This window comes from Pantherophis guttatus, chromosome 2 (genome assembly GCF_059756535.1).
Source record: "Pantherophis guttatus breed Tessera chromosome 2, ASM5975653v1, whole genome shotgun sequence".
Taxonomy (NCBI): domain Eukaryota; kingdom Metazoa; phylum Chordata; class Lepidosauria; order Squamata; family Colubridae; genus Pantherophis; species Pantherophis guttatus.
This window is the reverse complement of record NC_142064.1, coordinates 124968529-124993849: the sequence shown is the minus strand read 5'-3', so window position 1 is coordinate 124993849 and position 25321 is coordinate 124968529. Positions and strand designations below refer to the sequence as shown.

Here is a 25321-nt window from a genome sequence, read left to right as displayed (position 1 = left end):
TGTTTGCACAATTGCACTGCAGAGGGGATACAACAGTCATCAACCTAAGAGAGAAATACCATCTATCAAGTGACCAAAATCACACAAAGAGCCTTTGAGCACATTGAGTAAGAACCGGGGAGAACCCAATTCGTTTTTGTGACATTTACTTTTAGCCACAGAAAGTCATTTGCATGACTTTTGGGTCCTCTTCTCAGCCTCACCTACTTTCATGGTTCTTCTTGCAGGGATTAATGGAAAGGCTCTTCAAGCTTCCTTGAACCCAGTGAAAGACATCCAGTGAATAAGAGCAGTAAACCCAATAGAGTAGCTTACTGAATCAGTCATCCCATGATTATAAGGAGGTAAGACCAGAGAGTTCAGATCTCTGCAGGCACACCAGGACGACTGTCACATCTAACATTTGGGAGCTCTAGATGTCCACAGTCACTTTTTATTATTATTTTCTCTTCGTACACAAAATTTGAGAATCGGAGTAATTAGTAAAAGCAAGAAGAAGAAATCCATTACTTTAAAAACAGCCCCAACAGAGAGGCTAGCAGAGCAATGGGAGGAAGCTCCAGCCTTTTCTTTGTAATGCAACATTGCAGAAAGGAAAGGAAAATGATCCTAAGATGAGAGGAATAATACAGTCCAAGAGCCAGTACGATCGTTAGAATTGAAATGAGGATCTGAATTCAAATCCACACATAGTTATCAAGGTCTCAGTTTAGTTACTGTTTCTCAGCCCAACTTGCCTGCCTGCCTGCTATGTGGGTAAAAAAACAAACGAAAAAGAAAAGTTGTAAACTGCCTTCTTGTAAGCAACCGTAGGATTTATACATTTCAAAAATAACTATCTAGACCAGGGCTCGGCAACCTTAAATGCTCAAAGAGCCACTAATCGGAAGCCCCCGTTCAATTCTGGACCCAACCAGAAGTCTGGTTCCCCCACCATAGAGTCTCCTCCTACAATAGCGTCCTTTTTCCTCTACTTGTCCTAACCAAAAGCCCTATCAATTGTGGAGCCAACAAGCAATAGGGAGCCGCAGCAGAGGGATGAAAGAGCCACATGTGGCTCCAGAGCCGCGGGTTGCTGACCCCTGATCTAGACAGCTGAACCCACTTGCAGAGAGGCTCTGTCCAGCTCTAAGGGGGGAAAAAAAAGAGAGAGAGAGAACACACTACAAAATTCCTCTCTCCAAGATTCAGCAACATTCTCATAATTTATGACTCCCCAGCTAAATGAGCTCCACCACCATGAATTTAAAACATCTGGTCTGGAGTTAAGCATATTAATCTCTCCTTTGACTATGTTTACAGCTAGTATTGTTATCGCATTTCCCCTCCCCACCCTCATGACTGCTGTTGGGCAATGTGACTTGCTCAACTCAAGAGCCGGCTAAGAATAGACACCGTCCACGAAATCACACATATCCGGGACCGGCATGCTTGGAGAGTAAAAGAGGAATGCTGTAACAGGATGTGGGGAGGAAACCATGCGCAAGAGCACCTCAGAGACTTGAGAAGGCCACGGCAGGAAGAAAACTTTGGAATCCGTTTGGTGCATCCTTGGTTTGAACACACAATGTGACTGTTCGCAGTCCCAAAAGGCAATCTAGAAAAAATGCCCTTCTTTGGAACCGCAGGGCCCTAATTTCAAACCCCTCGCCTTTGTAATATATCCCGAGTCTTGCCCAAGCCATATTTTCAGAGAACAAAACCTGCAACCATGACGACAAACCGAAATTCAATTTCACATACCAATCCAAACTGCGGCCAATTTTCTTTTTGTGCAGACTGGCACGAAAAGTATCATGAATCAGCGCATGCATCACTTCAATTTCTGTGTCTGACTGTTTGGAGTTTCCACATACCAAGGACCAAGGGACCCTGTGATAGCCTATATATATATATAGGCTATAGGCTATAGGCTATATATAGCAGATTAAAGTCTGGCCCAAGACAGGCAATCATATTTAGGACTCTGTTAGTTCACCATGATGATATTTACTGTATTTTTCGGAGTATAAGACGGACCTTCCCCACCCCCAAAAGAGGGTGAAAATCTAGGTGTGTTTTATACTCCGAATGTAGCCCCACCTAGCTTCTCAAATGGAGGTTTCAGAGGCTGAAAAAAGCATCAGAAACGAAGCTTCAGAAAAGAAGCCCCCGAACAGAGCTTCAGAGGCTTTTTTTCTGAAGCTCTGTTTCGGAGACTTTCAGAGGCAAGAAAAAAAGTTTTTTCTGAAGCTCTGTTTCAGAGGCTTTCAGAGGCAGGTAAGAAAGCAAAAAAAAAAAAAAAAAAGCATGGCACAGAGCTCACAACCAAGGAACCTGTTGCTAAAATTCACCTCTGGGAACAGCTGATTGGGGGTATTCTGGGAGGCCGATCCACCTGCCAATCAGCTTTTTTCTTATTTTCCTCCCCAAAAACTAAGGTGCATCTTATACTCCAAAAAATACTGTAGATTATTTTGTGTAAAGCTACACAAAAGGGCTTTGCATTTCGCAGACTGGAAGAAAGTTTTAAAAAATGGAAGGAGAGAACCAGCTTCTTGCAGTGGTGATGGTGCTGGCCTAGAAAGCAGGAGACTGAGAGATCTAAGCCTCCCTCAGATGTGGAAGCTGGCTGGATGACTCTCTGAGTCTAACCCACCTCACAGGGTTGTATGTCGGGGGGGGAGGGGAGAAATAGGAGGTGGGACCATTGTATGTTAGCCACTTTGAATTGACTAATGATATGTATTTAAAAAGTTGTGAGGAAACATACAACAATAATAATGGAAGCCAATCTCAAAAGGATACAAGTTGGTCTTTACTGTACTGCTTTTGTCTGAATTATCCCATTACAATCTCTTTACTCCCTTTCCCTCCGATCACCCTTTTTATTGAAATCCCCAGGCCTCGTAAAGATCAATATGGCTTTTGCCTCGGTTACTTTAAAATTTACATCATTAATTGCAAATATTGCTCCAATCTACTTTTAAGTTAGTAACTCTGCAATCTTAAAACTGCAGTAAGGCCGATGTTAACTGGGACTTCCACAGAATCACAGTCTGAATTTCCGGCTAACAATATTTTTCTTGCCTGCTCTTTGACTATGTTAGGCCTTTTTGAATCATATACTCTACTGTTATTGAGCATTTACAAAGCCTGGGGAGAACATAATGAGTTGGTTGAACTTTGCCAATTAGAGGTAGTTCTTGTTTAGCTACTGCCACATTTAGTGACCGTTTGCAGTTATGACAACGTTGAAAGAGACCCCAATTCTCACATTTCCATTTTTTTGCAGATCTATAAAGCAAAGGGGAGCTGAAATAAGATCATAAGCTCAGTCGTGATTTCATTTAATGACTGCTTCACTTAATGACCAAGTTGCCAGTCCCAATTATGGTCACTGAATGAGGATTGCCTGTATTGAAGTACCTGAATATTCTTGGCTGAAGAAAACTTCAGCCAAGATACAACATAAATGAACCTTGGCTTAAAGTGCAGAGGAAACACATCAAGAGGACATAACTGAGTTGGCAGAGTATGTTCATTGTGTGGAATACCTGAGTTGGCAACTTTGTAGAATTGCTTCCAATACTAGGAGGCTACATGGAATGACATTCATGTTTGGCAGTTGCAAATGTCTCTCAAGTGCTTAGTCACCTAATACAGCTCTTGCTATGTCAACAGATGCTCCACTTAGGCTATCAGTTCTGGGCTGAAAAAAATCTGACCAACCACTTGCTGTCAGCAAGGACCCTTTGCCGTCATCTAGCAGTTTTTGGGACTTTTGCAGCTCCAATTTGTTGGCTCTACCAAAGTCTTTGCTCCATTTTACTCATCCAGTAGAGCTCCATTCAACAAAGGCATAAGAAGTTAGGTTTCTGCATTTTTTCCCTCTGTTGTTTACATCTCCCGTGGAATACCAGGCCATTCGCCTTTTAAACTCCACTTTGCAATTGTCCATTCTTTGCTTCTAGTGATACCGGTAGCATCAGCTGCCACTGGGCCCAAATCACAAGGTTTGCACATCTGTGCACATACTCATGGATGCAAGATATTTGTTAGATCCTACATTTCAACAAGATGGGTGTGGATAGGAGTCTTCCAAAGGCAGTTGTGGTCTCTTGCTCCTTGCAGGAACTTCTGGAGCAGGGCTTACATTGGGCCTACTTCTTAGTAGAGCCTTTATTGTCATTGTAATCATGTATACAACGAAATTGGTTTTAGCCTCACTGGTGCAATCCATGACGAAAAATACAAACAACATAAATAGTATAAAGAATAATCCCTATGCAAGTAATTAAGGGGAAAAAAGAAAAAAGAAAGAAAAGGAAAAACTAGTCGGTTTCCTTGTGTGCGTGGAGTGATTGTGGTTGTGATTAAGAGTCTGACAGCCCAAGGATAGAAACTATTTTTAAACCTATTTGTTCGGCTGGCTATGCTTCTATGTCTTCTGCCCGATGGTAGAAGTGCGAAGGGACACTGACACTGACTTCTTCCTCCATATATTCAGAAAATCAATCAGCTTGAATATGTCTAACACTTTCCTATGTCCACACAACCTTCTCAGTAAGGAACTCTACAAGCTTCAGAGGCATCCCAGGACTGAAGAGAGCAGAGTGGGAAGGATATACCCTCTTTGAAGAAACTTCCCTGGAGTTCCTAGGGTAACCCGGAGCAAGCTGGCATCTTGTCTCAGCCACTCTGAAGGGATTTTGAGCAGACCTGTGAGCTGTGTATATACCCTGTTTAACCAAAATGCATTGACTAACTCTCAGTTAGTTGGATTTGCATAACAAGCTAAAACTACATGCTGGTCATCTCGGAACAGTAATGATTGGATTCACACACCACTGCAAGCCAAAACCAAACAAACCAGATGCTGGTTTAGTTTTAAAAAATTTTCTCTCAAAGGCTGCACCTGCCTGTGCACCCTCCCCTCCCCCACTACCACCCCTAACTCTGAAGTGCCAGACAAAGGCAGAACCATGGAAGCATATGATGTGAGTAGCAAGCAGTTCCTGGTGAATGGTGTGGCTGATAGAATAGTTCTCTTTCTTTCTCCCACCCCCTCCCAAGATCTTCTATGATCATCCGATTGAAATGTATGACTATTTTGATCCGTATTTTTGCTACGGTATGCTTTTCTATCCTATTTTTCGACACGGAAAGTGCTGCTCAGCCTCTGTGATGCTCACAATGATTTTTATGGAGCTTGTTCAGTGAAGACACATGTCCATATTTGCATGTGATTCCTACATATAACCAAACATATAATTCAGATAGAAATATAATACACCACACACAATTGTGATAGAAAGCTTCAACCATGAGTGGCCTTGTGTGGCTTTTAATCAAAGTATAAAGAAGCAACTTCAATTGTTTACAATCTTTATGTTTATAAATTGGTTTACGTAGCCTACTCTCTCAAAAAAGGATGTCCAATAGACCTCCTGTAATATTTCTCATGTGCTATTAACATACAGGTTTAAAAAGCTGACTTTGTATAAATATACAAAAGTATGAAGGCTATTGCTTAATGCATTGTAAGCCACCCTGAGTCTCCGGAGAAGAGCGGCACATAAATCAAATAAAAAAAAAAAAGGTTTAAAAAGTTTGAAACTTTCAAGGATGGTGTGGGGGAAGAATCACCACTTCAGGAGACTGTAAACTTTTTTCCCCCTTTCAAACTGGTCAGGGTAAATAGGCAAGGCCGGAAACAAACTGGAATTAGTTCTGAGAGTTGATTAAACCTGTGGGCTTAGCCACCTCTCAAAACTATCCCCCTTCATAGTAAGTCTGTGATTGCTAAATTGGTTTCTCACTGGCTGGTGATTTTGTTACGTCCTGAAGTGGTACAGCCATACTTTGTGGCTAGCTGCAAAAAATGTAACTATTTAGTAATGTTTAGTATTTTAATCTGAGATTTTAAATTTGGAGCTTTTTCAAATGGAAAAAAAAGCTGGGTGCAGTAGGGTGGAGGGTTGAGGAGAAAAACTAAGAAAGCAATGTTGGAAGAAAGGCCGAAAGCAAGGATTTGTTTCTTGCCCAATCATAGTCCCAACCATCCCTAATCTGAATAATTTTTTTTAAAAAAATAGTTTTATGCCTGGGATAAGGGGGGAGGTTTGCACAAATATGCTGATGATATCCAGTTTTTATATATTTTATATACACATTGTTTATATGAGTATGTATATACATATGTACCCTGTTTCCCCCAAAATAAGACATCCCTTGATAATAAGCCCAATCGGGCTTTTGAGCACATGGCAATAAGGCCAAGTGCTTATTTCAGGGTTCAAAAAAAATATAAGACAGGGTCTTATTTTTGGGGAAACATGATATGTATGTATGTATGTATGTATGTATATATGCATGCATGTATGTCTTTCCCTAAATGATAATTGTTCTGCTATCTTGAGATTGTTTTTATATTATTTTTTTAAAAAAATATGATTATTTAAGTTTGATTTTTTTTATATTGTGATATGGTTGTCAATTGTTATTCTGTTTATAAGTCACTTTTTGTGCAGATGGGCAGCTAAATAATTTTTTTAAATAAATACATTTAGCATTGCAGACATTTTACATTGTGGTGTTAACAGGGTGTAAACACTCTTTATTAGTACACTTTATTATTTTTACTTTGTAATCTGCCCAGAGAACTTGAATTACCCGGTGGGAAAGCCACATAAGGAAACAAAGCACTTCAACTGAAATCCCACAGCCCTCAATCTCTGAAAAATCAGGCTTCTCCGACTGTCTTCCCAAACCCAATCTTAAGAGTTCTTTGGTTTGGAGCAAAGGTTGGTTCTCCAGGCAGTGTGATGCTTCCGAAGACTATTGAAACCCAGCCTAGCAAAGAGTCAGCTTGGCAGGCTCAGGTGGCTAGCTGACTTATTGTCAACACTATAAATAGCTACAGGAACCCAGATGCCCGGCTATTAATGATCCTTGGAAAATTCTCAAACATACCTTGAAGGGATGGGAGCAGAGCAGCAGTCAGTTAACCCTTTTGTGGGTCAGGGATTAAAAGCAGTCACTTGCTAGAGAAATTGGTCATCCCAGAAACCAATCTTTGCCATTCAGAAGTTGTGATTGGCAAGCGTGGGAAAAGGAAGAAGCAAGGCAAACCTAATACGTATGTAAATCAATCCAAAAAAAAAAAAATCCACCCGCAGGGCACAATGTATTAATGGGTGCTTGAGGGCTTTTTTTGTTGTTGTTGTTTTTAAAAAAATGTGGCTCTTGATTCATATCGCTGGAATTTGAACCTAGATGTCATGGGAGTGAGGCTGTCATACAGTTTTTATAATGCAAAATTGAAGGATGGTGGTTAATTATTTATTTTTTTTAAAGTTTTTGCTAGCACCTAGAAACAACTTGCCTGTTTTCCAATAGAGGCTTATTGTCGACTGGCTGATCTGACAATCTGGCTTCAACTTTATCTCTAATATTGCTGAACTACAACTCCCAGAAAATTCAGCAACATGGAATGCTTGGGAGTGTCATTCAGCAGTATTTGGAGAACTACATTTTCCTTGCTCCTCCTGCCTTAGCTAGGACTGTGCTCTGTCAGTATATTGGAATGGAAGACAGATACTGATTCATAAGTTAACTTTGCATAAGTTTGTACAGGGAAACCTAAATCCTTGGATAAAAGATCCATTACTTTTATAATAAATAATTCATCTTCCTTCTAGGGAAAGGAGTCAACATATCTGACTTGTCCTTGTATTCCTAATCCTCATGGGTTTCCTTTAAAACTGACAGCAAACCTCCAATCAAGATTGATCATGTATGAGCTGACATTTGAACCCAGATCTCTCCAGTTCTGAAGCAATAATGTAGCCATTGCATCATACTTGCCATCTTAGCTGCCTTGTGTGATTAGAAATATAAGAAGTATTCAGCTGCAACATTAGATGGGAATGCCAAGGTTTCAGCAATTACTTAACAATGGTCAATAAACTTTAGCTTTAAGTAATCTTTTAGGAAAGTGTAGAGAGGAATTTCTTTTGAATCTTCATTTCTATCTATACAGAACTCCTTTTACAACCCTGTAGTCCCTATTTGGGGTAGGGGGTGACTGGATGGAGTTATGCGTTTGCTGGCAAGATGCCCTTCCTGATGCCTATATGGAGTTCACAGCAATTTTTTTTTTGTTTCGTGCCCTATGAGAGAAGTATCTGCCATTACCCGGGATTGAACCTTCTATCTTCTGAGTGAGAGGTGAGTATCTTCACCATTCGGTCACCATGCCGCTCATTCGCATACAGAGTGTGCCAAATTATTTAGATATATTAGCACGTGAGCTACAATTGTGGCTGGGCAAACACATCACCCTAATCCATAATGTAGTTTGTTTGGCTGAGGTTGAGTACGTTGTGTGAACGCAACTTTTGTGATTTATAAAATGTGGTTTAGCACATTGGTTATTCAGTATCTTTAACTACAACTCTGAACCCAATTTCTTTTACAGGTACTGTATATCAATTGGTTTGCGGAAACCAAATAAGGAATAGTCACTTTTTCTCCTAAAAATGTTTCAACTAACAGAATTAAGTTTGGAGTTGCTTTGTTGTCTTTACCACTGAGTTTTTCATAGAGGTGAAAAGAACCAGAGACAAATTCATGCTATGCAGCCTTTCTGAACTGGGTTCCACGGAACCCCACAGTTTCATGAGAGGGCATTAGAGGTTTCATGAGAGATAGCTTAAAAAATAAATATTATAGGTGTTTTTTTTTTTACTCTGTGCATCACACAATCGCAACGATGGGAAATTTTACATGTCACATCTGCCACATGTGCCATTATTTTAGATGTGAAAGTAGACTGAGAGTACGTTAGAAATGAATTGGATTGTGACATTTTCTAATTTTTTGAAAATTTTAGGCAGTGTCCCTGTGACCTGAAAAATTGCCTCAAGGGTTCTCCAAGTTAAAAAAAAAAAAAAAAGGTTGGGAAAGGCTCATATAATGACAGTTTCATAACTGAAAAAGACCCTGAATCAAGTCTTTTATCATTCCCATTCAGCTTTAGTTTAGTCTTTAGTCCTTGCACTCTGTACAACAGGGGTCTCCAATCTTGGCAACTTTAAGACTTGTGGACTTCAACTCCCAGAATTCCTCAGCCAGCTTTGCCAAGCTCTTGGCAACTCTTGGTAAATTGCCAAGATTGGAGACCCCTGCTGTACAATAATACTGTCTTGCTTCTTAATATAGGCAGTTTTGTTTCAAACTGTGTTCTGTGGAACTCTAAAGGTTCTATGAAAGACAAAGCACACTCCCCCCCCCAAAAAAAGTTCATTTCAGCACATCCACTTTTCTATTATTAATTTTTTTCCTCTTAATCAGGGGTTCCGGGAAATTTTTTTTAAAAAAACCCAACAGGTTACACAGCCTCAACAAGTTTGAAAATCCCTGAGATAAGGCATTCGAAACACTTTCAAGCATTCTGAGCCATTTGCAAACATCAGATATGATAATTAGGGGACAGTTACTCTTTTTTCCACATAGTTTACTTAAAAAGAGCAACTGAAGTGGAAAATGTGCTGCAGTCAGAAATTACTGCCATTGGATGGTGGGCAGGCCTTTAAAGAAGAAGAAAAAATACCCAATCAAGGTCTAGTTCAGTTAAGAGCATTCAGTTATAGGTCTCCACACATACATACAAACACACACACAAAAACACACATAAATATCATCTGAAATAGGATACACCACAGGAACTGTGCCTCGGAGCTACTGCATTTAAGGTTCCTTTGTTGAGGTATGAAGGTTGATCAAGGTATTATGTAAAACAGAGGTCCCCAACCTTTTTGTCATGGCGGCCCGGGGTAGAGGGAATGGATCTGTGCAAGTGGCAGGCACACACGCTCACACACACACAACTCCATTTGTGCAAGCGGTGGGCATGTGCACCTGCTGCTTGTGTAAGTGGAGCTGTGCGCGTGAGCAGGTAGAGGGTTTGGTGAACTGGTGTAATAAAAACAGCCTCATTTTAAATGTAAGGAAAAACTAAAGAGATCATTGTCGATTTCAGAAAAGGCAGGCACAGCCACATGTGTATTAATGATTCACCTGTGGAGGTGGTTAGCAGGATCAAGTTTCTGGGTGTGCAGCTAACAAGTAGGCTAGCTTGTCGCTCAACAGTGAGACACGGGTGAAGCGAGCACAGCAGTGCCTGCATTTTCTGCATGCATGAGAAAAGTACATCTTCCTTTCCCTGTCCTTACCACTTTCTATAGAGGAATGATCGAGAGCATCCTGTCATATTGCATTACTGTCTGGTTTGGAAGCATTACTGCTTCAGACAGGAAGGCAGTGCAGAGTGGTGAGGACAGCAGAAAAGATTATTGGTAGTTTATTTCCTTCTCTCCAGGACATAGCATATAAGCGATGCTTGAGTAGGGTCTGCAGGATTGTCTGGGATGCTACACATCCTCTTCATCCCCTGTTTTCCTTGTTACCTTCTGGGAGGAGGCTTCGTGGTATCCCAAGCAGAACATCTAGATTCAGCCACTGTTTTGTTCTATATAGCTTCAACCTTGTGAACTCCCAAGTTTCCTCTTTCTGCTATCTATTCAAAATGGACAGTGATTTATATATGTGTGGGTGTGTACAGATATATCTATCTATCTTATCATGTGTGTTATGTATGAGTATGGGTAGATATATACTTTCTTTTGAGAGCAGGTAACAGAATTTCATTTTTAATGTGTGCCAGTGTGCTCATAGTAAAAAAGTGACAAAAAAGATACAGGTTAGTGGGCCACAGCCTGGGGGTTGGGAACCCCTGACATAAAGGAGTATTTAGAGATAAACACCGATCATGTCCTGTTGTCTGAACAGCTCTCAAATCTGTGATTATATGACCCACAAGATAAGTGGGCCTGAGTCTGAATGGAGCCCATATGAAAAGTCTGTCTGGCAGTTACAAGTTATTTTCATAAAGTCTAACTCCTTGTCACTTTCATGGACATCAACTCCATGCAGTTTTTGGCAGCAAAATGAAAGTAGTTTGTCATAACCTTCTTCTACGATCATACCGTATTAACCAGATCAAGGCTTACATGGTTCCTTTCGCCTGGAAACAACTTTGTATCATTTTGAATTTCTTGATGGAAAGTAGGCAATATGTGGACCTCTGGTCCATTTTTGCCTCTTAATATGTGAGACCTCTGGTCCATTTTGTCCAAAATGGTGTAGACTGGTTGCATATGACTCTCAAGACTTCCAAGCAGTTCTTAGCTGTACCTAGAGATGCCAATTGCAGAACCTCTGAAATAAGTCATGTGACCTACCCGGGGGTGAAATGCTCCCGGTTTGGACTGGATTGCCCAATCTGGTAACGATGGAGGCGGGTGGTTCGGAGAACTGGTAGCAAAAATCCCTGCCCCCCCCCATGCCCAGCTGAGCCGCACGATCATCAGAGGCTTTTTTTCTTTTAAATGGCTCTTTTAAAAACTCTCTGATGATCAGGCAACTCAGCTGGGATCATCAGAGCCTTTTGAAAGCATTTTTTTACAACCTCTTTGCCAAAGAGGTTGTAGAAAAAATGGTTTTAAATGTTTTTTAAAAAAATTGGCCATGCCCACCCAGTCACATTAACCCGCCCGCCCGCCACCAAGCCACGCCCACAGAACCGGTAGTAACAAATTTTAGATTTCACCACTGGACCTACCACTGATTCTTAATTACCACCCCCCCGGGGACGGACGGAGGGAGGAGAGGGAGGGAGGAAGGAAGGAAGGAAGGAAGGAAGGAAGGAAGGAAGGAAGGAAGGAAGGAAGGAGCTTTACTGGCAGATTAAACCCAGACCTGGGATATTTTCTTTTCATAGATAAAATCAACATAAAGGACATAACACTCCCCTTCTACCATCACCCAAACCTGAAACAAAACAAAATCATGCCATATTCTTTATCTTTCTCTCCCCAGCCCCATTCCAACTCATGGAAAACAGTCTACACATTTCTGGTTAGTAGTCCTGGCACTGAATAAACTGCTAAACTCAAGGAATGTGGAATCAAGCTTTCTGCTCTGTCATTCATTTTGGATGTCTCTCTCCAAGAGTTTACCAAATGAAGCGGGTGACGTCTTTGTTGTTAACAGACCCCAGAGACATCATCTGATCCCTGATCCCCAAAGTGGATCAAAGCTTCTAGCAACCTAAGCCTAAGAAGGGAACCACAGATACCAGACACAACACAGAGAGTGCTTCTGACGCATGTTCCTCACAGAATTGCCATGACAATGGAATTCCCCAGCCTCTCCAGCATGAAAGATCACTGATACAGCAACATCCACAACAATGAAGCCTCTAAGATGCCACTCTTCTGTTTTGGGTTTCTCTGCAGAGAAGTTTCCCAAGCTTCCCTCCAAATGAACACAGCGGCGTCCATATCATGCATCAGCAAAATTTCTGTGTGAGCAGGGAGAGAAAGACCCCGAAGCCAACACAGCTAATGCAGAATCAGACATGGTATGTTTGTGGGGGCATCGTTACAAGTAGCTTTCCCCACTCCCTTGTTGCCCACTGTCAAAACAGCACCAGACGTCTACGCCTTTAATAAATTTATAGAGCATCCCAGCCTCTATAACAGTCTGAATGACCAGATGGACAGTATTTGTGGAAATTCCCGATTAGTGAAAGCTGTGCTTCTTTTGCATCTGGTTACCCTCAACCGAGAGCTGTGTTTCTGGAAATGCAGTTTTGGAATATGCAAAATAATGCCAGCTCAGCAGATTCTTTCTCGTACACAAAGCTTATCTGAAAACTGTACCTCCCAAGTTTGATAGTCACAGATGTAGAACTAGCCAGGGTTTAAAGAGAGAGGAAGAATCACTCATATCCCCAGGTTTATTATAAGTTATTTTAGATTGTGGCTATATATGAAATCTGAGAACTTTTAAAAGTAGCTTTTGTTTGGAAAAAGGCTGACCTAACCCATAAACTAAGGATATAGTAGAAAAAAGGACATGGGATGCAGCATATCAATGATATAAAAAAAAAAAAAACCCTGCTGAGCTGGCAAGTAATCTGATATATTCATGAGGCAGATTGTTAAATAAGGAGGTCATCATACCCCCAAGCTTGGCTAGAAAAAATAATATCCACGCTGAGTCAGATTCTTCTACAGACTAATTTGTATCCTCTAGCATTCAAAGCAGGTACTCTATCACTAAACAGCAACCCTTTCCTTAAGTGCCTGGGTGAAATTCTCCATGCAACATCTATTATTCTAAGGATCCCTGTTCCGGTTTATAAATTATAAACAAGAAATCTGGAGTGAAAATGACATGCTATTCAACGCTCATCCTTTCTTCTTCTTCTTCTTCTTCTTCTTCTTCTTCTTCTTCTTCTTCTTCTTCTTCTTCTTCTTCTTCTTCTTCTTCCTCTTCTTCTCCTCCTCCTCCTCCTCCTCCTCCTCCTCCTCCTCCTCCTCCTCCTCCTCCTCCTCCTCCTTCTTTTTTTGGAATTCAATTTTTAAAGTCTCAGTTATTTCAGTTTTGAACTTCAACTCTGAAGGACAACTCTGCCGATGGTCTAGCATCAGATGAAGATTACTTTGTCTGAACATAAGGATGGGCTAATGGTATGCAGTGAGATTATTTTCTGATTTAAGGAAGAGATACAGGGGGAGGAGTTCCTATACTTTTAATAGCTTATGATAGAGTCCAGAAACTTCAGAAGGTCTGTGAGTTTCCCATTCCTGGATTGGATATATCTTCTTTTGCTTTCTTTACCCAACCAGACTGCAAGCACAGGAAGCTGTTTGCTTGGGCCCATTCTGGGACTGCTGGAGAAGAGGAGTAAACTTGATGAAGCAATTGCAGCCAACATATGCATGGGAAAGACTAGGATGAAGCAAGAGCCAAAGACACTGCAACACTTCTTGAATTTCCTTCAAGTAGGCATGAAGAGGATGACAGGGTTCCTCCAGAGCTAACTCACATCAAGAAAAACAAAATTATGTGAGCCTTTTCCAACCTTTCCACCAAAGAAACAAGAGAAGCAGAAGTCTCCCTTCTCCCAGCATATTACAAAGCTAGCAGCACCATCCTATACATTCCTATTTAGAAGTCCCTTTTAGAATAGAATAGAATAATAGAGTTGGAAGGGACCTTGGAGGTCTTCTAGTCCAACCCCCTGCTGAGGCAGGAAACCAGGAGTGAAATCCAGCGGGTTCTGACAGGTTCTGGAGAACTGGTAGTGGAAATTTGGAGTAGTTCAGACAACCGGCAAATACCACCTCTGGCTGGCTCCAGAGTGGGGTGGAATGGGGATATTGCAATATCTTTCCCCCAGGAGTGGGGAGGGAATGGGGATTTTGCAGTATCCTCCCCCTGGAGTGGGGTGGGAATAGAGATTTTGCAGTATCCTTCCCCTGCCACACCCACCAAGCCATACCACCCCCACCAAGCCACCCCCACAGAATTGGTAGTAAAAAAAATTGGATTTCACCACTGATCAAGACTGAACCTAGCTATTGAGATAAAAATCCGAAATAAGTTTACCAACATAGAGGGGAAAAATTCAATTAGGTTTCAGCTTTTCTTGCTTTGGGCTCCCCCTCCACCAAGCTGGAACTTACAACCAATCTGCAGACTGCAGGGTTCCCCACCCCCACAGTCAGGTGATCAAAATTCAGAGGTTCGACAACTGGCATGTATTTACAATGGTTGCAGCATCCTGGGATCATTTGATCACCATTTGCAACCTTCTCAAGATGCTTCCGACAAAGTAAATAGGGGAAACTGGATTCACTTAATAACCATGAAATTCAATAAATGACTACAGCAAAAAAAAAAAGTCATAAAATTGGACACAACTCGCTTAACAACTGCATTGCTTTGCTACGGAAGTTCTGGCTCCAATTGTGGTCATAAATCAAGAACAACCTGTACACAATTCTAGTAGTAGTAGGAGACATTAGAGTCTCAAGATAGTTGGGGTTGCATCCCAAGGTTGGGATTTGGGAGCATCCTTCTTTATAAGGCCAAGGACCCTTTTTATTGTAACATGGCTTTTTTTTTTTTAGCGATTAAGCTGTACATATCATCTGTTTCTCACTTCAGAATAGAAGGCAACCATGCCACTGTTTTTTGGGGTTTTTTTTGCATCATGGTCAAAAGAGTCCCAATTAGGTTGTACACCTGTGGCTTAGAATCTGCAAAATTTTCAGATACAGGTCTCTTTATACTGCCAATCAAAAGATGTTACACAGCTATTCTGAGTTTTCTCCCTACCCCTTTTAATGTGGAATTTTTTAAAAAAATAGCAGAAAAAGTAAGGAAACAGAGAAAAGTTAAGAGCAGGAGATGAAAACATTTTTGACCAGAAGTAAGGCAACTGCAAAATAAAAGCCTAGCATGAAAGCACTAATAGGCTAGGCACTAGCCAGAACAGTTTTATGAAAACAGGAGATAAGAGATCTGTGAATTCCAGTTGCTGGGGAAGAACAGTGGGGAAGGCATACAGGTTGAGAAGAGAAGCCCACGACTGAAGTCTAGAATCTTAGGACCGGATTTTGAGCTTTCGTTTAGGCTCTTTGATTAAACAACAATCAGATCTCCAAAAACCACTAACACCCCATATAATTCTACTTGAGGTGAGAACAAATCATATCAGCATCTGACACTTAGGATGGGGAACAGGTAGTTGAAAATATGAAACATGTTGGGGAAGCCCCTAAGATTTTCACTGCTACTTTGATGTCTGCCCTTGAGGAGCTCATGGTTGAATATCACCGCCAGATGCCAAAAACCCCAGAATCATCCCATTATGCAAGCAGGTTTTAATTAAATATGTCCTTGTATCTTGTAGATGGGCAATTTGAAAATATTAGATGCACTGTTTTATCGGTTTATCTGATAGAGAGGGAAACATATTGGGAATAAAAGCAAGATAACCACAAGCTTCTCCCATTCTTGAATTTATTACGATCTTCCCTTTTTTCCAACAAGGAATGATTGGTATGAGCCACCAGTAACATCTGCCTTCTATTAGCCACAGTGATTGCATTTAAAAACCTCATCTAATACCATATCTATTCCAACAAGCAGATCCCAAAAACTTTGTTGAAATGTTTCTCAGCCTAGTTATCAAAATCCTCTTAAATGTAGATGTTCTGAGAGGAAATCAGGCTGTTACACTTCATTAATAGCAGGAGAACATAAGCGTTCATTTTTGCCATAGAATGACTGGGTTGGTTCTCACTGTCCCCCCCCCTTTTCTCCCATGCTTTAATTTTTAATTGCATAGTTCGCTAGGCCCATGTAGCACAAGATGAGGCCCAGAGCATCCACTGAATGCTTCCAGGCATGTTGCTCAATAATGGGTCCTTACAAACTCTCGTCTCTAGGAAAAGGTTCTCCAGATTTCTGAAGGTCCTTCTTCTTGACCACCTGACCGATGGAAATGTATCTTGTTTGAGAATCCATAACAACCTTAACAATAAAGCATCACATTTCTCTCTACTAAGAACACACCCAACACTTACCAAAGCCTGAAGTATGTTGACTTTTTCTTTACCATCAAATTAAAAAATCAAGTATCAGGCAAGATTAACACTCATCTACTCCTTCTCAAGCCTGCAACAACAGCAACAATCTACCCTGACCTATCTTGTATATACTGGAACAGCCTCAACACAAGCCATAGAAGATGAGAGCTTGTGCTAACACAGCAGAGTAGGAATACTTTCTCCTTATCAAGAAGGCAGTCTCACTAAAGCATGTATTTGTATGTGCATACTGAAGACTTTTTTTAAAAACAGAAGGATTTTTAAAAATCTACTAATCGACAGAAGCTGGAAATAACCAGAAAATCTCTTAGGAAAAGCAAAACTATGATTAGCTACAATTTTTCATTCCGAAAAGGCACATGGTCCTCTAAAACCCCAAACACAGGAAAAATGACATGGACTGCATATCTTATCAAAGCTTTTATCTACTAGGCAACCTCTAGACATACTGCACTTCAACTGTCACCCCGTCCCAATAATGGGTATTGTAGTTGCACCTGTTTGGGAAAATCACAACCTTTCTACCAGTAGTTTCAAAGCAGGTTGAAGCCAAATTGAAATTCAGTTTTTTAGACCAGGCAGGATAGGGGAGTAGAACAAAGAGACCAGTCAGGCCTTGGTGTAAGGAGGACACTATATTCAGGTGAAGCAAAAGAAGTCCAAAGCAAATAAATCCCTTGATGATTATCATACTATCTTACATAGCCCCCAAAGGGTAAGTAAATGTTTAAGCGCTGTGCCTGTGTTACTAATGACAATAAGGGACAATTACCTGAAAGACAAGACCTTTCCGTCTTCCAAATCAATAAAACAAAACCCGAATTATGGCGAGCTACAAACATAAAAAAGAAACAAATGGAGAGAGGCTAGAGAACAAAAATAAACGAGTTCTATCAAGTGTTTCAAACTCTTTAAAGTATAATATAAATGCTAATGCGTGAAATCAACATAAGAGTTTCAGACGGCTGGGGCCAGTGAGTCAAGTTTTATGCAACAAAGTAAAACTAAAGTGTGATATTGCTTGGATTTCCTGGACCAGAACAAGTCAATTAAATTTAGCTGAAAAGGAACACCCACCAGACCCTGTTACAGGGACTGAAGGCAATACTATGTGTTTGCATTATAGATGCCTAGGCAGAGGGTAGGATAGGGTGGGGTGAAAGGAAAAGAAAGAAATTATCACAGCCTCCCTCAACTGGGGCAGATTCCAGAGGTGGACGAACTATCAGCTTCCATCATCCCCCCCCCCCCCCCCAGCATATCCCATTCCTTCACCGCTGGGGATGGATGGATTGCTGCGCAACAGATTCGAACCACCGGCATTCCAATCGCTTCGGTTCTTCGTGGAAAGTGAAGTCCCACCGAACTGAAAAGCGATTCCTGCGGGTTCCAGAAAACGCGCAAGTTGGTGGTGGTGGTGGGGTGGGGGGGACTTCAGCCTTCGGTCTCTAACCAGCCCAACGGGGCTTCCATCCATCTACCCCCGCCCCACTCCGCTTTTCTAGGCTGCTTTGCTTTCTGAGTCGTTTCGAGGCCTTGCCCCGTTCCCTTCCTCGGAGAAAGAAAAACTCAATCCCACCACCACCACCCCTTTTTCCTGGGCGAGTCACGAGGCGCAGGAAAGGCAGGAAAGGGGAGCCCCCCCCCCGTTTGGGCTCAGGCTTTTCTTTCCTACACCAGTCGCCGTTTCCCTTCGCAGCGGGTTGCTGTCATCTTTCCCCCAAGGAGGGATCCGCCGCCGGCTCGAGTCGGCTCTTACCTTGGCTAGAGGCGCCGCTCTTCTCGGCCAGGCTCACGCCCTTCTCCTCTGCCGTTCGCCCTTTAATTCCATCTGGGGAGGAGAAAAGAGAATCGGAGTCGTGAGCGCCGGAGGAGCTGCTACCGCTGTTGCTCGATTTAGCGGCGGTGCCCAACGCTGGGTGCAGTCCTGGCATGGGTGGACCCTCCTCCCAGCTGCTGCTTCCCCTCGGGTGGGGAGCGCGCAGGAGAGATCCGTTAAGCTTCTTTGCTGGGTTCACACGCCACGGGTCAAGAAGGGCAGCGAGCCATGATGGGGGGGGGGGCGGGCAATCCTCCTCGCGGGAGCTAGAGATCAGCGGCGAGGCTCGGCAATCCCTGCCAGGTCCATCACTCAAGAAGCAACAGCCGCTAACGCCACTCCAGGCGGATCCACCTGCGCCCGGCCCCCGCGTCGTTTCTCCTCCCCACCCGCGCAGCCGATCGGAACCAAGGCGCCGGAGGAGGAGGACCGCGCGAACAGGGAACAACAGAAAAGGAAATGAAGAAAAAGCAGGGGAAGGAGGGGGGAAAAAAAAAAGGAGGAGGAGGAAAAAAATAGAAAGAAAGGAACCCGCACTGAGCAGGGGGGGAGAAAGTTGCATTGTTTGCCGAGGGCGCTCGCGATTGGCCCAACCTCGACCAATGGCAGGGCCCTCGGAAAGTTTGCTGTTCAAGTGCTCCATCTGGCGCTCGGGAGCGAAGCGCCCGCCTCCCCAGCGCTCGACTCCTTCCCAAGCGTGAGAGTCAAAAGGACGCCGATCTAATTCAACTGAATTCAAGCGCTGCTTTCACAACCCGAGTTTAACTTTTGTGGGAAATGTGGGAACGCGACCCGCGATTGGCGACGACTGTGTTCGAAGCGCTTTGGCAGCTTCCCCCCCCCCCCCCCGATACGGAAAGAGTATAGTTTCTAAAGCTGCTCTCGTGGTTACTTCAAGGTAATGGGCAGGGAGATAAGATTTTAAAGTGCAAGATCAGGTATGATATTCTGTGGCCTAAAAAGCAAGGCCGGGAAGTTCGGCAGGCTTTGCTCACAAGGCTTGAAATACAACATGGGGACAGTAGTCTGAATTGAAGCTCGCTCAGGGTCTGCCGACCAAGAGAGTTGCGATTAAAGGCCTGATAATTTTAATCAGAATTTATTCAGAACCTTCCCATTGATATGACTTGGAATATGTTGCTTACAGGTAAGACCGCGTTCAATCACCATTTCCAGTAATGACCATTTACAGTTACAATGAGGAAAAAGTAACTTTTCCTCATATTTATGATCTGTAAAGCAAAGGAAAGCTGCAGTAAGATCGTAAGCAAGTTTCACTTTAGCAACAACCACTTCGTTTAAAAACCGAGTTGCCAGACCCAATTCTGGTTGTTAAACGAGGACTGCTTGTATTATTATTTTTAAAAATGGATGGTCCATATTCCTGCACTGCAGGAATAATAATGAATTCTTAAGTTTTAATTCTCCTTTAGAATCAAATCAAACCAAACACGAGCCTAGAGGGTGCTGAGATACACTATTTTTTTAATTTAATTTTTAACTGCCATCTCTTATTAAATGTTAGGAAAGAGACTGCAGTTTACTGGGAAGGGCATTCTAAATTCAATTTGTACAATTAAAGTGATACAATTTTTGTACCACTGTACGCTTTGATACACAATGACTGGTAGAAAGAACTATTTCAATAGATATGGTGAACCGAGATCGGAGTTCATACTAAGACATGCTGTAATGAAGATTTGTTGAATAAACTATAATTTGATGCATTTATATCTCACTAAGGCATAATGTGGGTCATGTTGGTTTTACAGTACTGGTAGTTAAAAGTATTGTATGAACCCAATTAATGTATGAAAACCATAGTTTAGTGCAGGGGTCACCAACCTTTCGGATCTCAGGGACCACTAAATTCATAATTTTAAATCCCATGGACCACTAATATGATCTGCCTAATGATTGGCTGGGTGGGAATGGCCAATTCGATGTCACTCATATCAAGGGGCATCTAACTGGCCTCTACTCACCCCTCCCCTCCCAGCCACTCCTCGCTTGCCCGCCTGGGCTCCTTAGGGCCCCAACAGGAAGCAGTTGTTGGAGCTAAGCAGCTACCATGAGAAAGAGTTGGCAAAACAGCTGGCTCAGTTCAAATTGGATCTGGCCGAGAAGGAGGTTCAGCAGAAGCATCTCACTGAGGACTACGAGCATAGGCTTTCCAAGCAGAGGGAAGACCTGCGGGAGTGCAAGGCCAGGTACTGGTACCTGGAGGCTCAGCGGGCTGAGATGGTCAGCCAATTCCAGGCCATGAGGCAGTTCCACTGGAATAAGGCCCTCCGGCTCTTTGCTACCAGCAGCGCTTTCCTCCAGCCTTCGCCCAAAGCCCCGCACCAGGAGGCTGAAGCAGACCCCAAGTTGGAATTTCTGCCCCCCTCCAACCCACACAAAAAGGCCCCCAAAGGGGGAAGACTCTGCAGCAACACAAATTCTCATTGTATGTATCCAGCCCAGGGGCTGTAGTTTGAAGACCCTTGATTTAGTGCAATATAAAAACTGCAAATAATTTTTCTGCGGACCACCAAAAATTTCTCGCAGACCACCAGTGGTCCAAGGACCATCAGTTGGTGACCGCTGGTTTAGTGGGTTGTGTAAATTCAGACAATACTTAGCAAAGCAAAAAGTTGAGTTTGGGGAAATAGTGTCTTTCTTCTAAATGAAGTCAATCATGTAACACTTCAGGTAGTCCCCAACTTAAGACCACAATTGAGCCCAAAATTTATGTTGTTAAGTGAGACATTTGTCAAGTGACTATTGTCCCATTTTAAGACCTTTCTTGCCACAGTTGTTAAGTGAATCACTGCAGTGGTTAAGTTAGCAAGACAGTTCTTAAGTGAATCTGGCTTCCCCATTGATTTTGCTTTGTCAAAATTTGGCAAAATCGCATGACCTTGGGACACAGCAATGGTCGTAAGTATGAGTCAGTTGCCAAGCATGTGAATCTTGATCACATGATCATGGGGATGCTGCAAAAGTCGCATCTGTGAAAAATGGTCATAAGTCACTTTTTTCAGTGCTGTTGTAATTTTGAATGGTCACTAAATGAACTGCTGTAAGTCGAGGACTACCTGTACTAAGTGATAATTCTCTTCATTATGATTTGTTTATACACCATATTAAACTAATACTTTAGTGAAGCAGTTTGGTTTGCCCATCAGTTTAGGCCAACACCAATTAACACTACATTAATGCTTCAGCATGATGTAGGAACTTAAAATTGTATTTACATGATACAGATTTATCAATCACAAGTACTAGTCAGCTTATATCAGACTATTGCACATGAAAACTCCAAAAGTTGTGAGTTAACTGGATAACCCATGGCAAGAATAATGGAGCTGTAAAGAGTTGGCCTTCTATTCCATTAGGATAAAAATTAATATCAATCAATTGCAATCAACTGCTATGTTTAAAGGCCCGTAAAGAAAAGTGAGCCTAAAAGTGAGATCTTTCCATCCTTGTTTCAGTGCTGGGGAGTCAACCAGAGAAACCAATTGCTTTAAGTGAGGGAAGAAATCAGCATTGGAGCATTGTTTGGGTCTGCAGGGGCTCAGATCTCTCGCTCACGGAATTGAACCAATCACATGGGGGATAGTATTGAAATCATCATCCCTCCAACTTTACAGGCTCTGAGCGTAACATTCCCTAACTTGGTATATTGTAGATTTCAAAAGCCAAATCTCCTCTGAGCCTGTATTACAATTTCCCCAAACCCCAGCCATTTTGTGCAATGCATTTGAAATGCTTCAGTTTCAGGAAGGATTTGCTACAGCCTTTCTTTGTTGCTTTCAGAAAAAGTGAGAGCGACAACAGAGAGAAGTTGGTGGGTTAAGGAACCAGGTAGGAAAAAAATTCCTACTGTAGCATTTTGCCTTGAGAATGAGTTGCTGAGCCTCTATTGCAAGACTATAAATGAAGCTGAAACGTGTTTAAACAAATAAACACATTTCCTCATCGCTCTTTAAGTTACATGAAATATTTCTACATTTTCATTTAGCAAGAAGTTTGGTGAGCTATGCTTATCTGAACTATTTTTATGTTGTTCCTTTCCCCCCTCCCCCACCCCCCAAATCCTCTCTTTTTTCTGCCACCCTCTCCCTTTCTTTCAATTGAATAACTGGATGATTTTGCTACAGGAATAACTACAGCTGAATATGAATGTTTAATTCATATAATATGGTTTTGCTTCACATGCTGTGAACTCAAGCACTATGGCTTATGGCCTAATGTATTGCACGAAGTCAGACAATTGTGGTTTAAACCATGTCTGAGCAAACAATGGCTGAATTCACACACCATGAAAATTCCTGTTAGTTTCATTTTCTTGAAAAAGCCATTGTGTTCCAGCCTATTCATAACAGTAAGCCATTAACCATCATACGCAAACCACACTGGCCGGGTTCACAGAGTTTGGTAAACTAAAACCACACAAATGATATTATCCTACAGTGCATACAAATCCATTCTTATTTTGGGGGAGAATATGGATCAGGAAATTGAAGGCCATGGAATCAGAAGGAAGGTTTCAAAATCACATAGGATGTTAAGCAGTAAGATTTCATTGTCTCTGTTAATTCTTCCCAAATAAAGAATCCATGTACGCTTTGTTTCATTACTGTCATTTCCTGTACCCAACCTCCAAGGGAATCAGTCACTAGCGACACTTCCTTTCAAGTGGTCACCTCACTGACATTTGCTCTGACCTACTCATCAAAACTGAAACAAAAGTTACACATCAGCGAAAGAATCATAAAATTAGCACAGGAGATTCTCACACTGCTATTTATACTCCTGGAGAAAAACATGGCGTGCAAAGATGGCTTCATTGGAATATCCCAGTCAGAGTAGAATTACACATCAAGGATGTGATTAATAGGGGGAAAAAACATTCCAGGAAAAAAGGATATATTAAAAAAAAAAACACCTCAGGATGTTAAAATAAAAAGCAAGGATAGCATAATCAAGGTTAAAGGGCTGCTTTTCATAGTTAAGATCCCGTTCAAGGCTCTAGCTCCTAGATTAGCAAAACAAATTCAGAAATGCTTGACTGCATCTGCAACTGGACCAACAGTACAAGCATAAAAGGCTTCTTCTATGATACTTTAATTTGGATGGCAGCAGAGAAAAGAATAGTTATTTCTGTCTCAGAACCATTTCTGCCCCCAAAAGTCCTAAAATGGTTTTTGTCCTGTAAAAGAAACTGCCATTTAATTCTTCCTAGAGCAAGTAATAACCTGGAGAAGGACTTCTGTGGAGTAAAAGACATCAACTTTCTCCCTCGATCCACTTCCGTCAGCCCATTAATGTATGAAACCTATAATCTACTCTTCCTAATCTGAAATGGAATTTACTAATTAGGATTACTTTAAAGGTATTGCCTTCTAATCTAGATCAGTTCTTGGTGATTTACAGGTTCAGATCCGTGCAGGTTTCATGGCATGGCACAATAGCTTGTCATCTCTTTCCACATCACCTGTTTCGCTTTCCAGTCTAGTTTAAGCCCTGCGTTTTTCCACAGGGCTTCCCATGCAAATACTCACAAGACAATATCCCTGTTTTGTTATCTAGATCAGTCCAGGTCAGCCAGATTATTATTTTTTTTAAAAAAAAGAATAATATATATAGCAAAAAAAAAAAAAAAAGTACAAATCCTCATCAGAGTTAAAATCCCCCCAAACTTCTACTTTAAAAGGAAAATAAATGCATCAATTTCTAAATGGACATTTAACCAAATGAATAGGTGACAGCTGTATCTTCAAACCTCTTTTGTGTTTAATGATCAGGAAATAGGGATAAAGAACAAAGGCTTTACATTCTACTTACAAGCTGCCTGTTAATCATAGTTAAATGGTCCTACCTTGGTCTCTAATGAAATTCATGTCATTGAGCCATGGTGGTGCAGTGGTTAGAGTGCAGTACTGCAGGCTACTTCTGCTGACTGCTGGCTGACTGCAATTTGGCAGTTCAAATCTCACCAGGCTCAAGGTTGACTCAGCCTTCCATCCTTCCGAGCTGGGTAAAATGAGGACCCAAATTGTTGGGGACAATATGGTGACTCTGTAAACTTAGAGGGGGCTGTAAAGCGGTATATAAGTCTAAGTGCTAGTGCTATTTCAATTTCATACAACCATATCTACTTCACCCTCCTCTCTCTCATAAAACTGTGTAAGGCATCTGTGACATTGATAAGACTTTCCACTTTCATCACAGAACAAAGAAGAGGTGGGGGAAGCAGTGAAGCTGACAAAGAGTAACAACTACTCATGGTAAAGAAAAGCAAACATCAATGTATCTCATGTGTGTAGATTAAATGGCAAGCAAGAATACAAAGGTGTTGTTTTGGCCTTAATTACATTTATGAAGAACAGTATTCTTCCAAAAAAAAAAAAAGCCATTTGTTAGAAACAGTCTATTTTTACCTTCCTTCATCAACTTCCACCAAACTGACTTCATAATAATTCAGAAACATCCACAGGAGAGAGGCAGGATAAAAGAAAAACAAGATGACAGTCATGATTGAAATCCTACCTCTTTTTGTATGTTTGTGGCCGGTTAAAAAGTGGGTGGAGCTTCAATCATGTGGTCACAGCTGTTCCTAGTCTCAGGTTACCGTCTGAAACAAATTATACTTCCATTTCCCAGTAAGTATGCTCAGGAAAGTAACAGCCAAAATGTATCACTATTTTAAGAACAATAGAAAATCTCTTGCAATTATCATTCTAGTTATAAACAATAAAAAAAGAACCCAGGTACACAGAATTTATTGAGTTACTATTGTCATCCTGATTCACTGTTTATTTAGATTTGGACTTTTCAAAGCTTAGAACCTTTATCCAAGTTTCCTGATTGTGCCAAAATAAAAAAAAAAAAAAAGAACTTTTTCACTGGCAAGCTTTAATACACTGCCATTTAGGATACTAAAAGGGTATTCCAGAAGCCAAAAGATTTTGCCAGTCCAAGTTTGGATACAGGAAATGTA

General features: G+C 41.6%; 1 protein-coding gene across 8 annotated transcripts in view; it reads right to left on the bottom strand.

Moving 5' to 3' along the window:
• The window catches only part of HDAC7 (histone deacetylase 7), a 229515-nt gene that overhangs the window by 125014 nt on the left and 79180 nt on the right, over positions 1–25321 (bottom strand). For 4 of the 8 annotated variants that reach the window (XM_087886649.1, XM_034419318.3, XM_087886650.1 and 1 more), the window contains one exon: positions 18271–18342. The exons of 2 other annotated variants lie outside the window; for them this stretch is intronic. In XM_087886649.1, the coding sequence (XP_087742775.1) occupies positions 18271–18342 (72 nt within the window). Of the gene's footprint in view, positions 1–18270; positions 18920–25321 lie in introns of those variants that run through there. 2 more of the 8 variants (XM_034419317.3, XM_087886651.1) reach the window with 2 other exon arrangements.